We start from the raw sequence: 18,182 nt of genomic DNA on the forward strand, positions 1-18,182 counted from the left end.
TTCATTTTCAATTACTCGTATCTCAAAAACACATTTCGACAAAATTTTTATTTGCCTTCAATTTTTATCATAATCATCTATTGCTGATCTGGCTCATTAGTGATTAAACACCTTGTATAGTGAATTCAAACATCCACAACTATGTCACACAATTCATATTATATCTTGATTTGATCTATGTAGAATCTGGTGAAAGGTTTGGAATAGATTTTTCGCAGTATTTTCCGAGTGTTGGTTTCTGTGGATAAGTGAAAGATTTTTAAGGATGTGTGGTTAATAATTTTACTTCTATATATACATATATATATTTTATCATTTTATCCAGAATTATTATATATATAAATTGTATCTTCTCTTCCCACAAATACATAAAAAATAAGGTATAGGTATATTCAATACCGCACGTATAATAAGTGACAAAAAATTTGGGAAATATTAATTTAAATATCGAGCCAATTTTGAGGATAAATTTTCAATAAACGAAAACGGAAATTTCTTTTCATTAATGATCACCTTCCCTGTATCTCTTGTGCTATTGTGTAAAAGATGTATTAATTAATGAGTATCTCATTCAATTCAGTTAATTTTAATTTTTTTTCTTTGCAACATAAATCTTAATGGCAAGTGACAAATAAAAGGCTTGTGTTTTTAATTTATAGTAAGATAAAGACACTGATTTTTAGGAAATATTTGTTGAAAATATTACTTACGATTAATTTAGACTCTCCAAAGGAATTATTTAATATGACAATGAAAATATCAGTTCAACAAACTAATAAAGGTTTATTGATAATTTTTTAATTATGAGAAATAGTTTGTTACTTTGCATGTTCGAAGCAACAAAAATACGCAATAATGAAGTGGCTAGAAGTGCATGCTGGGGTTAAAAGATATAAGTCGACGATTAATAAAAGTTTGCGATGGGTCTTTATTCAATAATACAAAACTGAATAAAAAACTTAAGAGGACATTTATTAGTTTGCTGATTTGAGTGGTTTATACGCATCGGTGGTATTTCTAACAAATTTTCCCAAATTTTCTAATATACATATAATCAAGGAGGCAACTCAAACTGACGAACATATTTTTAACAACTATTTTTTAAACTATTTGATGGCAAGTCCAAACATTAACAATATCAACAACATGCGATAACAACTATACACAGGGTGAGCCACTTAACATTTCCACCGGTATTTCCTTTTATAGCAGTTTTGCACAATCAACGAAAATCAAATTTATTCACTAGGTTGACAAATTTAAGGAAAATATTGCAAGTGTATTTATTAGAGTTAAATTTTTAAATTGTAATTACTCAATAGGCCCAAATATGAATATTTGTTTAAAACCAACAATTTTAATAATGAGGTTATTTGTTGCACTACCTTCTACACCGATTAGAAATATCTACTCTTCTACTTTTTGTTTTATTACAAAAACGGGACAGGTATTATTGATAAGGAAACAATACCGAAAGGTGTGTGTAGTGTTTTATTGTATTATAATTTTTACTTATCTATTAAGGTATGTTGGTGGCAAAACGGTGTTGGTGTGTAGTCGAAAGATCTGCGACCAGTTTAAATCACGTTTAATGGGTTTTATTCCCAGCTCAACTAAAATATCACTTTATTTATTTAATAATTCGAATAAAAAGTTATACAGGGTGTTTCAGGATTATATGCAAAAATTTTAAATACGAATTGGGAATCGGAAAATAAGAAAAAAAGTTCCTATGGACGTATGTCCGGAAAAGATTCGTTAAGGAGTTACCGTCGTTTAAAAATGGAGGTCAAAATCGAGTTTTAAATTTTTTTCTCAAATTTGAAAACATTTTGGTACAGATGTTATACTGATCCAGGCCCATCTAACCAGTATTTTTTCGTTAAAATAATCTTATTTGGAACGGGTGAAATCAACAACACCCTGTATATTTTTCATGAAAACATTCGACTCATTAGGATTTCAATTGTTGCAATACATCTTTTGGAGAGACAGATTAATTTAGAAACTTTTTCATCTTTATCATGAAATAAGTAGTTTTTGAGTAAAAAAATAAAATAAAATTTTTGTTTGTATTTCAGCGACTAACCTAACTGGGTGCCTATTATCTAAATAATAAGAATGTAAGACGTAACATGAAATAAGTTCAATTTATTATAATTCTTTATTACAATCAGGTAGTAGGTCTCAATAGATATAAATTCAGGATTTTATCTTGTTTTCAAATTTGAGAAAAAAATTTAAAACTCGGCCGCCAATTTCGTCGTAACTCCTTAACGAATCTTTCCGGACATACGTCCATAGAAACTTTTTTTCTTATTGTCCGATTCCCAATTCGTATTTAAAATTTTTGCATATAATCCTGAAACACCCTGTATAAGAAGGTAATAGTGAAATTGCTTGTGCAGTGAGAAAACACTACATTTTTTTATGTAAACGCCCAATTCACTATTTTTTACAATTTTTTCACATATTTATAATTGCCAATAAATTAAATTTTGATGTGTTGTGTATAAAATTGCTGTTAAATTGAAGAATAGGACCGGCTCAAATTTTCAACAATTATTTGATAAATTCTGGCTACATTTTGATTGAAAGTGCAAAATCTATTTTTCCAGGAATTCATGTTTGATCGTGTAAAAATGTTATTAAAAACGTTGATTTTTTAAATTGATGCTAGCCATAAGCAAAAGGCAGTAAAGGGTTCAACTTGGCATAGCTATTTTTTTCTTATCGTCAGTCACAGATGGCGCTCAAGATGGATGATACGAATAATTTGTTGCCCCCTATTAATATGCCCCATAAAATCAACTGTTTATCAGACATTCTTTATATTTCTTTCACATCTATAAAAATGAAAATATTTTTATGCCAAGTGAAACCCCCGTGACTAGGAAATGATTTAAAGTTCATCTTTTGTTTTCTATCGAAACGAAAGTGGCAACGTTGAGTCACGCACCCGGTATACATATATATATATATATACATACACATAAGATTTTTAAACTTTTAAAATTAGTTTAAAATGACTATAGATGACTATATTACTATGACTATTTACAGTGTTATGTTTTATAATGGAATATTCTATATATATATAATATGTTATGATTGGTAACAGTTATATAATATATAATACCTACTGTAGTGTCGTAAGTATTTGGCCAGCCAAATATTTTAAATTTGAGGTTTTACTGCAGGTACTTAATTCACTTGAAAACATACCAATTTCTTAATATTATTACCAATCACAGTTTTATAAACTTAAATGGGGTTAACCCTCCATCACTAAATTTAACCTGAGATGATTGAAAAAAAACTGAGAAATTTTCTGCTGTGCTTTTACTTTTTCAAACTACTTTCTACTAACTCGTACCCAACAACAGTTGGTACCAACACTACTTTACAACGCCCCACCTTTGCATACGATGGAAAAATAGCAATTATGTATAATTTTTTTTATTATAATGCTTGAATTGTTTACATTCAGAAAATTACCTGTGGAATTTAACGAAATCGATGAAGACACTACAAAAACACTGCGGAAACACGCAATAATTTTTGCTTCGTCTGCAGGCTTCTGAGATCGTTGTCACTGGTCAAATAATTTCTGAACCGGTTGAGTCGTCGTAAGTTCAAGCTTTTCGACGTTTTGAGAGACATACCACTTTCCAGAAGAATTTCTGAAACTGGAGACTAACTGTGGTTCACAGTTGATAAACCTTTGGGGAATTTTTCGAAAGAGCCAGTATCACCCTCAATCAAGCTCTATACCAATATGCGGAGAAAAATGTAGCACGTACACGTCATATAACAGCCATCTCCACTATACGAAACTTTATAATTTCAGAATATAAATCGCCGCACACAGACTGTAAGTCCTTTGGCTGTACCATTTGCTCCTTATCTCATGACCTAACACTTCTCAGGTGGTTCGAAATTATTTTTTTGGAAGTTGGGCTAAATCCTGCCGGCATAGAACCCCAACCTCAATCCCATTGGACATGGAATACGGAATCAAATTAGTGAAAATAACATTTGAACAAAAAGAAAATATATATGTTAAGAACGACTTCTTTTACAAATATTTTGAAAAGATTTGTGGTCTGATGTTTTTCAAAAACTTTATATCCTGTATATCGAAAACTTAAGCCTTTTGAAGCATAAATTCACGGGAACTTTTCTCCTAGAACCATGAAACAGTGCACAAAGGAAGAATTTCATATGAAGAAGAAAGCGATAGGTCTCTCGAAACGCAAAATTAAAATGACGGTTTGATAACCAACCGAAAAATTATTCAACCGCATCGATTCTACTTCAAACGGGGAAATTTTCGAGTTCCAATTAGCTTTTGAAGTTTCCCCCAAAAATGAATTAACAAGGAACCGCAAAAAATTTTAAAATAATGGAATGCTTCGTATATTGATAAATTTTTTAAAAATTACAGAATATTTATAGCTCTAAAAAAATAAACTTGGCTAAGAATCTATACAAATGTACCAAAGACGGCCTAGATGGAAACTTTTTCCGAATTATTTGCAGTACGGATACGTATAGGTAACAACCCTGCGTAATAAACTTTAACATAGAAATATACGCGTTCCGTCCCATAGCAGACAGAAAATTTCATAGTCATTTCTTATCAAACTTATCACTCAAATATTTCCATTCTGAAATAAAAACATCAATGACATTAATAATTCATCACATACATATCATATTATTAATGTGACGTAACATTATAATTAAATACGTTATATTTAAAAATGCTTAGATAATGATATAACAAACAGAATTCATAATGATGGATGAACGGATGATTTGCATCACAATTTTCAGTTGATTTTTTAATTGTAGGTATCTAGTATCAGATCATTGATTAAAAATTTACCTGGAAGAAAAATTATTTTATATATTATATAAAGAAATATATCTACTACATACATCGACAAAGAAATCTTGTGTAATAACTGAAACTCTTCCGTTGTCTATTACTCAAGACTCGCGTCTTACAAAACAATTATTAAAAAAATATAGCCATATATATTATACATATATTACATAAATCCAAATAATCACATTAAGATACTAAACAATTTTATACTGCAGAAATATACGCAGTTAAAAAATAAATGTTAATAGGAGACCTCTGACTATTAATTTTTCAACTGTCGAAACAAACGTTACGTAAAATATTGACAAAGCCTCCCATTAGTTAATGTGGTAACATCACAAGTATACATTAAAAAATTAAAATATTTGTAGTTCTATGCTTAATGTAATATTAATATTTAAAAGTTTAACTTTACCAACAACTTATTTTATCATCAAGTTAAAAATAATTGAATATCAACAGTGTCGCTATGTACCCTTCTTCGATGAATGTTGATATCAAGCAATTTAATCACTGCATTGTCAATGTACCCAGGCCGTTATTTCGTGCTCTCTTCAGCTCTTCCTCGCTAATGCGTTGTTCGATTAAATATTGTGCCGTAGTAATAGAATGGGGATTCCCTGTTATGGTTACTATTCGGTTCCTCGTACCAGGGGCAAAGATACCCTTCTTAGATATCTGAATGTTAGCTCCACTAATTTGCTGAATCTCTACTAAAGACCTCCCGCCTGGTCCTGCATCAATAAAAAGGGACAAATAAGAAGTGTTGCGTGCAAAGTGCCAATCGTCACCTTAATTCTACACCCTCATACGTCAGCTGAGACTGGTTTTACAAGGGACGCAAAAATAAAGTATCTTTTCCTTATATGTTATTATAAAACCTCGAAACTCCTCGATTTCATGTTTTTGTAACATTTACAGATCAAATATACAGGGTGTCCAGGGAATGGTATATGGCATAGTAGGTATATGGCATTTGGGTAAGACATAAAAAATAACATCACGGTTATATATACAAGGTGTGCCATTTAACACCCCCGCTGCCAATATCTCCGAAATGAAGAAATTTATTTTAGGTCCCTCGACTAGCTTCAAATTGTAGTTGGAACTGTTAGTTCAAATCTTTCTGTTAGATGGCGTGGGGATACTAAAAAATTTTTTGTTCCCTGGAACGTAGAAATACAGTCATTCTGAAAGATCTTTAAATTTTGAGTAATTTTTGTAATACAAAGTTTTTCCAAATATTTACTTGTTTTCGAGAAATGTCGACTTCAATATGCAATGTATGATGTAACAGGAAAATTTATTATTTTATTTAAATCACACCGACCAAATATTCTTTTAAAATATTGTTATAATGGCTTTATTCACATCAAATTATAAAAAAAACAAATGATCAACTACAGAAAAAAAAATTGTACAATGGTAAATTTTATAAGGGGCAGAGACGAACCGTATTTTATCGAATGTTATTAAAAAATGCAGTCATAGGTGGCTCATGTCATTTGTTTAAAACAAAACAATGACAGATAACACATTGGTTTTCCAATAATTACAGTTTGATCAGTTTGCGTCTTTCAATTCAACTATATTAGTTATACGATTTACCACTGTACAATTTTTTTGTCTGTAGTTGATCATTTGTTTTTTTATAATTTATTGTTTGTTAGTTAGTATGTGGTGTGAATAGTCATTATAACAATATATTAAAAGAATATTTTGTCTCGATGTGATTTAGATAAAATAATAGATTTTCGTTATATAATAATAATAATAATAATATCTTTCAGATGGACTTCATTTCCACGTTCCAGGGATCTTAAATTTTTTTTGTATTGCCACGCCATCTATGCAGAAAGATTTGAACTAACAGCTCTAACTACAATTAGAAGCTATTCGAGGGACCCAACAACCTCAATTTCCAGAACTAAAATAAGTTTCTTCATTTTGGAGATATTGGCAGCGGGAGTGTTAAATGGCTCACACTGCAAAGTTATTAGTTATTGAAAGTTGATAACTCATTTACTGTTTACCTTTTTTGTTTCTCACTAAATTTGGATAATTTTTGGTTAAAACTTATATAACCTGAAACTATTCCTGATAGCATATTCAATTTACTAATATGTACTTTAGGGGCCTGGGAGCAAAAGGCCCTCCGTAGGTTTGGAACCCGAAAAAATTTATAGACCTACTTCCATATTATTTTTTGTGGCCATTTTTAAACTTTTGTACTTTTTTAAGTGAAAAAGGCATACTTGTTTATTATCGATACAACAAACAGTTTTCGAAATAAATATGTTTTTTTTTATTTAAAAGGCTTTCCATTATTCAAAGATGTGAAAACACATTTTTTAACATTCTTTCTTCCATATAACATCCCAAAATACAGAGGGTGTTTCTGAAATAAGCGTGTTCCTTTAAAGAGATAATAGAGGGCGTGAAAATAAACAATTTTCATTAAGCAACCTGTGGTCTAAAGTCCGGAAAAGTAATCAAGAATTATTACACGAAATATAGGTGGACCCTGCACTGCCCCACTTAATCAACTGTTTACAATGCAGGATTAGGTCAAGTTCAGTGTGGTTATTTGCAGAGCACTTGCTCTCGTCAACTATAGCTCCCGATTTATGTTGTTTTATTTCAAAGATAGAAGATGATTCCAATATAATTCTTGGAATTGCTACATGCACACTATAGAACATGAACGATTTAATATTTTTTTTTATTTTGAAAATACGACTAGCCAGCAGGTTGATTAATGAAATTTACTTATTTTCACATCCACGATTATCACTTTGAAGGAATGCATTTATTTCAGTAAAGCAAGAAAATTTACGGAATATTATAGACCATTTATCACCAATAGATATTGAAAAAAATTATTTTTTCAACTTTTATAGTGGATGTACTTGTTAAACCAGTTACGGCAACCCAGTTCCATGGTCCATGATCCATGATCCATGGTTCATGGTTCATAGTCCATGATCCTGGCCCGCGGCAAATGTTGTTTGGAAGAAATTTTTCGGAAAATTACTTTAAAAATATTTTTTTATTAAAATCTAATACCTGAAATTTAATCAATTTATAATGCAGATTTTTTTTATACAGGTTTAAACTTTCAAGTTTATTAAGTTTCTGTTTCAGTTTAAAAATCAAAGTCTTTGGAAGTGCCTGACCAAAAAAAGTTTTCTGATAATCGACACTGCTGATTATATTTTGGTAAATAATACAGCTTTGTTGCTTTAGCAATTTCGAAAACAGATTGAAATTTTAAGTTTATACAAAATTATTCATGAAGCACCCTGTACGAGTAGAAAATACTAAATTTTGCAGTAAGATATAAATATTAGGGATGTTCTGAATGTATGCGAATTATTTGAATCAATTTTTAAACTTGCATTCGCTTTTTCATTCATTACAATTTGTTGTTAACGAATGCGAATATGTAAACGAACAAGGAAGATTTGTAAGAAAAGAGGTTTCATGTTTCAAGAAAATTTTATTTTTGCCAAAAATACCATTTCTTTATAAAAAAAAGTCAATTTTATTTTTAATGTGTACAATGGCTTGTTTGGTAGACGGATTAAAGAAACGTTTGTTTTGTAGGTTCACTAATTTTAATAAACAGAAGTAATTTTTTAAGAAGTATAGGGAGAGAGAACGAGTGTATTCAGTTAGCCGGCATGTCATCGACTGACTCGATCTCGATCGGTATCGGCACCTAGGTCGAAGAGCGGCGGTCCGATTTGTCCAGGGACTTCTTGTGAGCGGCTACAATTGTAAAAACATTTTATTTGACACGAAACATAAAACTGGTACAATCAAAATATGTTTTTTTTCTTTTTGTTTAAATAACCAATAAATTTTCAATTGTAGTTCATTTTACCGTTTTTAATTACAAATAATATTTCAAAATATTTATCAAATTGTATAACTTCCTTCATATATTGAGTCAAATGTATTTCCCCCTGTTAATTTAACTCTTCTGTAAACTGATATGGGTTTATTTAGTTTTAGAATCTAATTTTTTATACATACGCCGTTAATACTCCCATACTCGTATTCGCGAATATCGAAAATCTTACATCTGGAACAACTCTAACGAAAATGCCAAAATAAATTATTTCGCCTCGAGTAGGAAAAGCTATTATTTCTACACATACATGCGTAATTGCAATTGTAATTTTTAATTTTATGTACAATCCAAAATAAACTGTTTGTTACACCTCAAATTATGAATTATTCTTTAGCGTGACAAGTAACATTTTGTTACTTTGTCCCAATTGCTATTACATAATTACATAATAATGACCATATTACATAATTAAGAAAATCATTTGATATTTTCAGAGAAAGGACTATAAAAAAATGCCACATTCGCATCGGTTAAACCGTAAGAAAATCCTTATTTTCCCATATACGATACGAGTAGAAAATAGCATTTCCTATTCAAGATGCTGTATTTTTTTGGCATGTTCATCTCTTGTAGCAAAATACACTATTGGCGATTAAATTTTCTTTTGGTGGAGGGTGGCCCAATTGTCTTGCCGCAGGGCCCCAGATTAGATTACGCTACTGAGCTACTAAGTTAGGTGCGACCAAATCATTAATGGTGCAATCAGAATTATAATTTTGTGTTGGACAACACACATAACGATCGCGAAGTCGATAGATTTGAAAATCTGTGTTTGAACACAGATTTAGAAATTAATTGAAGCAAATGGAATTGATCAATTTTGCCACCATCTCCTAAACACCCTGTATCATGGAACGTTTAAGCATCACTATTAAGGCAATGCCTACTCTTCTTAATATTTAATTTAAAAAATAACTAGCAGAACATACAAAATGCCACGACGTGTTAAAATCACACACACACACACACACACACCAAAATAAACTATTGGAAAATTTAGAATTAAGGTGATGAAATTGATACACTTTGTGAATCGCAACATTATTACACTCTTTTAAGTTGACTACTTTCCCATGGTGGCATAACCTGCAATTAGGCAACGTAAGTTATAAAAAAACCGGTTCTGCCAGAATGGGAGTTCGTTTATACGTTACTTATATTTCTGAGGGGACCTGGCAAGTTTTCCATTAAATAATTTATTACCCAAATATCGCAAAAGTAATCTAAACGATTTGTTTTGTTTTAATCGTTTGGTGCATTAAAAGTTGTTTTTACATAATAAGGTAGTAAAGCGACACCAAACTGCAGTCACTTTACACATTCCAATGAAGCAAACAATGATACACGTTTTTCATAAACGCGTTGCTGCAAATTTCATGCATGTGATTTGAGGTTTAATTTTGTTGCTGCTGCAAATACTCCAAATAGAAGGTATATTTTCGAACTTCATCCTCCTCCATCATGAAATACTTCCGCTTTCCTAAATGTGTGCCTCTCACAGCCATGTACAATTATTTACTTAATTGGAATACGTAAGTATATGACCGCACGAGGCTAAGCCAAGACATTTTACATTTGCAACAATAAGAGAGTATTACAGTATATCCATGGATGGTGTTCAAAAGAGGGAAGGGAAAACTTTTTTTATTACTCATTCAACTTCAGCCAAAGCAAATATTAAAAATTGTTAGCTACAAAGTGTAACAACACCATGAATCATCAAGTAAATAAGCTTCGATGATTATTGACACTTTTCAACAACCATAACCTAAACATATGTATAACCGCACAGGTGGCGCGACTCTACTGATGGTTAACGGCAGTCAAATATTATCACATTTCCGAATATTTTGAACCTTTTGAGACAATTTGTATAATAAATTGAGATTTGAGAAAGTAGTGTCTTTTAAATAGTTTATCGAGTATTATATATGCATATACAGGGTGTGCCATTTAACACTCCCGCTGCCAATATCTCCGAAATGAAAAAATTTATTGTAGTTCCGGAAATTGGTGTTGTTAGTTCCCTCGAATAGCTTCAAATTGTAGTTAAAACTGTTAGTTCCAATTTTTCTGTATAGATGGCACGGCGAAACCTAAAAATTTTTTGATCCCTGGAACGTGGAAATGCAGTCCATCTGAAAGATCGTTAAATTTTGAGTAATTTTTATGATATAAAGTTTTTCCCAATATTTACTTGTTTTCGAGACAAAAAAAAATCACACCGAGACAAAATATTCGTTTCAAATTTTGTTATAATGACTTTATTCATATAACATACAAACAATAAATTATAAAAAAACAAATGATCAACTACAAAAAAAAATGTACAATGGTAAATCTTATAACTAGTATAGTTAAACTGAAAAACGCAAGTTGATAAAATTGTAATTATTGGAAAACTAATATGTGTCATCTGCCATACATGTTTTATTTTAAACAAATGACATGAACCACCTATGACTGCATTTTTTAATAACATTTGATAAAATACGGTTCGTCTGGCCCTTATAAGATTTACCATTGTACAATATTTTTTTCTGCAGTTGATCATTCTTTTTTTTATAATTTATTGTTTGTTAGTTAGTATGTGATGTGAATACAGCCATTATAACACCATTTTAAAAGAATATTTTGTCTCAGTGTGATTTAAATTTTCCTGTTACATCATACATCGCATATTGAAGTCGACATATCTCGAAAACAAGTAAATATACGGAAAAATTTATATTACAAAAATTACTCAAAATTTAACAATCTTTCAGATGGACTACATTTCCACGCTCCAGGGATCAAAATTTTTTTAATATCGCCACGCGATCTATACAGAAAGACTTGAACTAACAGTTCTAAGTACAATTTGAAGCAATTCGAGGGACCTAACAACCTCAATTACTGGAACTAAAATAAATTTCCTCATTTTGGAGATATTGGCAGCGGGAGTGTTCAATGGCACACCCTGTATATATGCGAGTTTTCAATATTTTATTCTTTTTATGGATTTTTTCCCTCTCTTCAACTCCATCCGTGGACACACCTTATATTGAATAACTTTAAAATACTTACCCAGGATCGCACCCACGATGACCTCCGCTATTTCCACATTTTTAGTATCTTTAGGGGCATTCAGTTCCGCCGGAGTGGGACTCTTGCTAAGCACAGCCATCTGTTGTCCCGTACCTAGACCGAAACTGTTATTATTTAATGAAATCGGAGCAGTAGCCGCTGAATTCTGATGGCGGAAGGGATCGAACGCAGAATCGTATCTTTCCAGATTAGTTCTCGGAGTGGGGGAATTGGCACCTGAAAAAAAAAAAAAAAAAAAATCCGATTTTGATTCGAGCACACAAACTACACGATAACAAAGTGCCAGTAAGCCACGTGTGGTGAATTTTCTTGCTCACCTATGCAATCGCCTAAACTAACTTGACCTATGGGCCCAAACACGCCAGTACTGGCATTTGCCGCACCGGTTTGATCCATCATATTAAGATAATTGGAAACGGGAAGGGCCCCGGGATGTGCGCTCCCTATGCCCAGCCCCACGGCAATAATGCCATACTTCGCCAACACTGTCACTGCTGCACATATTTCTGCTACCTGAGTATCAGAAAATCCTGAATTCCTCAATTGCATCTAAAAAATATATTTAATAAATATGCCACTTGCGTTCTGCCTGTAAGTTTATTAAAGTTCATTTTTTCAGTTTGTTTTCGAAATCATGTTATCTAAAATATCCCTGAGGATGTCTGATATAGACTTATGAAACTTGAGCCACTGAGTCTCAGAAATTAGATGCTAAAGATGTCTGCAAATTCGATTAATGCCTTTTAGTACCAATGGAATTTTTAAGAAAAAAGATGTACCTATTACGTACATTAAAGTCCTGATTATTTTTAATATGTATTAAAGTGAACTTGCAACACAGTTAAATATGTATATCAAAATGGACTCTATTTGAAATTATGGAGACTGACTCATCGCTAGCTCTTGAACTAGTAAGGAGGATGAAGTGTGCAGGGCATGTCAGTTTAGAAGACACCAAGATATAGAAAATATGGAAAAAAGATAATAAAACATAACATCTATTAAAAAATATTTTAACAAAATTTTGTTTTTAAATTTTAAGTGTTTTCTATAAAATGATGCCATCGCATTTATGAGCAATACAGTGTTTGCTGCACTTTGATCCATTTTAATTATTATTACATCTTAAAATTTCCCAGTTATGCTTATTCTATGGCATTTCTAACGACAGCTAAATCAAGTGCTACGTACGTCCATTTACATCCACTAAGAAAGCATTTCCCTATTCCCTATTCAGTGCAATAGACAGAGATAGAAGATAGATTGACGTTCAGTGTAACTCAGTCTATAGACGATTATAGATCCTATCGGTGTACATAGAGAGTGGCACATCATTTAATACAAGACAAATATTGAACTGTTATAAAATTTTATATTTTATACGCTTTATAGTAATAGTGTTTTTATATTATGTCTGAGTCACTGTCCATAATTCCGTCCGCGAAGTATAAAATTATTCGTTCCACAAAAACGGTCTACGAAATACAAGGCAATGTGACAAAAGTTTATTTCATTACATTTTTAGGAACTACACCCCTAGAAAATAAATAATTTAAATGTCACCAATTTTTTAAATTTTATATAAATTGTTTTGGCAAAACGAATAATTTTAGAGTTACTTTCAATTTGATATAGAGAAAAAAAGAATTCTAAAATGGCCGGTCCTTCCTTATATTTTTATAACAGATCACTTTACTTGTAGATATCCCAATGATATTATAATAAAGGAATTAATCGAATTTGCCAGATCCCCTATCAAAGATTCCGTCTTAAAATCTGGACCACCCTACAAATAGGTATGGCTCACTAGTGTAATAAAAAAAAATATTCAAACTAAAATGGGAGATTAGAAACCTGTGTTAAAATCATTTTCAAACATGATTATTTCAACATTTATATGCAAATAATTTCAAGAAAAATATTTGGCCTTGTTTTATTTGAATTTGGCCTTGTTTTATTTGAATTTTTTACAGGTTTATCAAGAACTTCTACAAACTTTAAATGGTGAATCTTTGACTAATTTTGAGATAAAAAGTTCGCAACGGCTTGGTTCTTGATACAGTGTTCAAAAACAATTTTTGTATGGTATTTTCATTATATTTTTGTTCAATAACATGGCAATTTGACGAAATTCGGGAAACTAGGAGTATTATCACCTATTCTCCATTTCAATTTTGCATACAAAAGGTACACTTAGTATTTGTCACTGAAAGCAGCCGTTTTGTAAAAAAACGGGTTTAAAGTTAAACCTTCTGTGGAATTTTGTAAGCTGAATCATTAAGAGTTTTTGAAAAACAAGTGACAAAATGTGTTTTTTATTGATTGTATTGCGATGTGTCAAACTTAGATCATTTACGAAACAGAGCAAACTACCTCTACAAATAAGTTAATTACAATAATTACTGAAACAAAAATCTTTTTTGGACTCTATCTCAAAATTGGACTCTATCTCAAAAACCAAGCCCTTGCGGACTTATGTTAATATAAACTTTTTATCTTAACATTAGTCAAAGATTCACCCTTTAAAGTTTGTACAAACACTTAATAAACATCCTGTACATTGAAATTTCGTGTTTGACATACAGAATTTATTCAAAATTAGTGACTTTCGTTGTATGTATGCATTAACATATTACATTTATGAAAAATATAGGTACCTTTATATGATCTAACAGTTGTGCTGTTATGGTTGTAATATTTTGGCCTGGGGTCGTGAGGTTAAGACTGAGATTGAGTCCTCCATTAAGCATTATGCCTTGAGAGACTGTACCGAGACCGCTATTGAGACTAGCAGTGGACGCATTGAAGGCATTGCTTGCCTGCTGCTGAGCAAAAGGGGATCCGGTAGGATTGAAATTTGCTACGGGTCCACTGATGTCGGCATATGACACATTCAGACAGGTCCCACTTTGTGGATCCTCCACTATTTTTCCTATTATCATTAAACATGCCTGTTTATTCTGTTCTTTCTCACCTACAAATCAAAGGCACCTTTTCATTTTCAATGACGATTAAATACTTTCTTCAATTCAAATTCAAAAAAATGTCTTAATACCTGCAGGTAATGTCGTATGTTTTCTGAGGAATCCAAATTGAAAATGGTTCAACGTCAAATAATTTTATAAAATTTTAAAATATTAAGTAACCTATTCTCCGAGAGGATAGTCATACGTCGTTTCTTTGAAGTAATTTGTGCCTATCCAGAATCTTATATATATATTTATACAAAATAGATAAACCTGAAAATTGTAAAATTAATCAATTATCTAAGTTTGTTTTCAGAAGTACCCTGAAAAACACTGTTTTTTGTCAATTATGAATTAAATTGAGACGGATGATTTATGTTTTGAAGATGATACAAGAAAGATGGCTCTTTGTGGTGAATTTTCAATTTAACTAATTATTTGCGACCTACTGTCGATTATTAAGGAATATTGAAGAAAATTTGTTTGCTTACTCCCTAAAGATGAGATACAACCATAATTAACGTTATCTGTATACTCAACTTTACCTTGTCTTTTCTACAGCAGCTAATCTCTAAGGAGCAAACTTTTTCCGATATAAAGCCTGTTTAAAATTATAGACGATAACTATTAACTGTATGAAAGAGGTGACAATGTTCTATATGAAAATAAATGAGGAATAAATGGGATGTGGTTGTTAAATTCTACAAAGAATCCAAAAATGCAATATAAGTACCAAGTAATACACAATAAGAAAATAAAAGAACATTTTAAGTTGGCAAAGCATTCCATTATAACAAATTTCATTTAAGTTTGTCTATATTTTGTTTATCCGTAAAAGTTATAGAGACAGCCACAGGTAGTTACACTTGTAACACGTGCAAAAAGTGATTCGGAGAAAAAATAAAGTGTTTGTTTTTGAAGATATATGAATTTGTCCAATTTAAAAAATATGTGTCAAAATAAAACGTTTTCTTAAGCATCGAGGTACATATATAAATGTTGTTATTTTATTACTCACATAGAGAGTAGGAAATTGGACCAAACTGAAGAAATTTCTAACGGTTTCTAGGTGTTTTTGTATCTTCTAATATAAACAACTGTAATTTATAATTAAAAATTTAATAAATAATATGGGAACAATAATATACTACAAATGTGTGTATTTTAATATTTTATACAGGGTGTTTGGAAAAGTTGGTACAAAATTTAAGGGGGGGAAAGTAGAGCCAAAAATAGTAAAAAAAGTTCCTATAAACGTTGGTCCTCCGGAGCACCGTTACGGAGATATGACCCTCCAAAGGGGTCTTATCATTTGGACATTTTTTAAAATAACTTTTTTTCTGATTAAGATAACGGAATGAAAATTGTAGGTAATAATTATACCATAAGGGTCTTTAACTACCATAAGTTTAATCAAAATCGGTTATAAATAAGGATAGTTTTGTAACTACTCTTTTAACAGAAATTTTTCAATTTTTTTTTATTCCTTTGAATTATCAAGGAAATAATATTATTTTTTAATGAATTAGACTTTTTTGAAGAAAAAATGTCACTGCTTATTCTTTCGAATTATGCGTAGTTTAGTCAGAAATAATTATTTTTTAAATAATGTATGGCTCCGAACAGTAACTTTTTTTAACATTTTCACATAGTAGGCATCTTTCATAGTGACAGTTTCATTGTAATGATACTAATGATTGTCACTTTCGCGTGCTATGATTTAAATTCTTATGTTTCTTTATTTTTTTAGTTATTATCTTTGTGCTCAACTTCGCATTTCATTCGTTTTTTTTTACGACCATGAATCATCATGCTTTTACTAACCATGAGTATGCCGATACTCTATTTGAGCCGCCAGACTATTTCCATTACAGAAACCATAAATAAAATAGACATCGGTATATTCACGGTTAGTAAAAGCATGTGGTTGTAAAAAAAACTAATGAAATGCACAGTTGAGCACAAAGATCACAATAATTAAGAAAATAAAGAAACATAAGAATTTAAACGATAGCACGCGAAAGTGACAATCATTAGTATCATTGCAATGAAACTGTCACTATGAAAGATGCCTACTATGTGAAAATGTTAAAAAAAAGTGACTTCTGAGCCATACATTATTTAAAAAATAATTATTTCTGACTAAACTACGCAAAATTCGAAAAAATAAGTAGTGACATTTTTTCTTCAAAAAGTCTAATTCATTAAAAAATAATATTATTTGCTTGATAATTCAAAGGAATAAAAAAAATTCGAAAAATTTCTGTTAAGAGTAGTTATAAAACTATCCTTATTTATAACCGATTTTGATGAAACTTATGGTAGTTAAAGACCCTTATGGTATAATTATTACCTACAATTTTCATTCCATTATCTTAATCAGAAAGTTATTTTAAAAAATATTTAAATGATAAGACCCCTTTGGAGGGCCATATTTTCTTAACGGTGCTCTGGAGGACCAAATGTTTATAGGAACTTTTTTACTATTTTTGGCTCTACTTTCACCCCCTTAAATTTTGTACAAACTTTTCCAAACACCCTGTATATGTAATAAAGTACGGTACTAATAGCGCCTTCATAAATGTCCGAGTCCCACGTGAATACGACTGTTAGGCAACCAAACTTACAATGGAGTCAACAATTAACACAAAATTCCCTAAAGACAGTGCAGTACATATTACAATCATTTACAAACATTGAACTGCAAAATGTGTTTCTTTTTCAATAGAAAAGAATCATTTTTACATTTTTACTTACGAAACAATAATACTCCTTTAAGATATTTTGAATTTTTATCCCATTCTATAATCAAAAAGTATATTTTGATTGAAGAAGGTTGTCCTTTAAAAAATATACCTAGGCTTTTTTGATCCATTCATTCAAAGATAACGAAAATAATAAAATATAAAATATTTCAGTGTTTTATTTAATTTAATTTTTTTCAACTCAACAAAGATTAATTTGTAGCAAAGCACAGAAATACGTGGATGTGGGGCATATATGAAGGCACTGTATAATAAATACTTATTTACAGTAACACTTACATTACTGGTATTGACAGTATTACTTAGTTAACAAATAGTGGCAACAAAATACACAACTTATTTTAACAAAATTGCATAAGCTTATGGATCTAGAAAATTATAATTTTTAAGTCTTGAATAATGCATCATTTTTACATATTTATTACATAAATAACAGTCAAATTTTAATAAAAAAAAACAAAACGCTCCAATTATTTTTAAAAGTAACTCACCAAAAATAACCTTTTGTGTATTTCCCAAATAATTTTCACTTCTTCAGACTCTACAGACGTCAC

The 18,182-nt window shown here is 30.8% G+C and overlaps 1 protein-coding gene across 3 annotated transcripts in view; it reads right to left on the reverse strand.

Annotated features, from left to right (window-relative positions):
* Nucleotides 1-951: 951 nt before the first annotated feature.
* Nucleotides 952-18,182, reverse strand: part of LOC108911386 (RNA-binding protein Nova-1) — a 29,778-nt gene continuing 12,547 nt past the window's right edge. For 2 of the 3 annotated variants that reach the window (XM_018716312.2, XM_018716311.2), the window contains 4 exons: nt 14,555-14,871; nt 12,215-12,446; nt 11,877-12,113; nt 952-5,628 (listed from right to left, as the gene is read on the reverse strand). In XM_018716312.2, coding sequence (XP_018571828.1) covers nt 5,405-5,628; nt 11,877-12,113; nt 12,215-12,446; nt 14,555-14,871 — 1,010 coding nt within the window. In that variant the 3' untranslated portion in view covers nt 952-5,404. Of the gene's footprint in view, nt 5,629-8,373; nt 8,666-11,876; nt 12,114-12,214; nt 12,447-14,554; nt 14,872-18,182 lie in introns of those variants that run through there. The other variant, XM_018716314.2, reaches the window with a different exon arrangement.

The sequence above is a fragment of the Anoplophora glabripennis genome, unplaced genomic scaffold (assembly GCF_000390285.2).
Source record: "Anoplophora glabripennis isolate ALB-LARVAE unplaced genomic scaffold, Agla_2.0 scaffold620, whole genome shotgun sequence".
NCBI lineage: Eukaryota > Metazoa > Arthropoda > Insecta > Coleoptera > Cerambycidae > Anoplophora > Anoplophora glabripennis.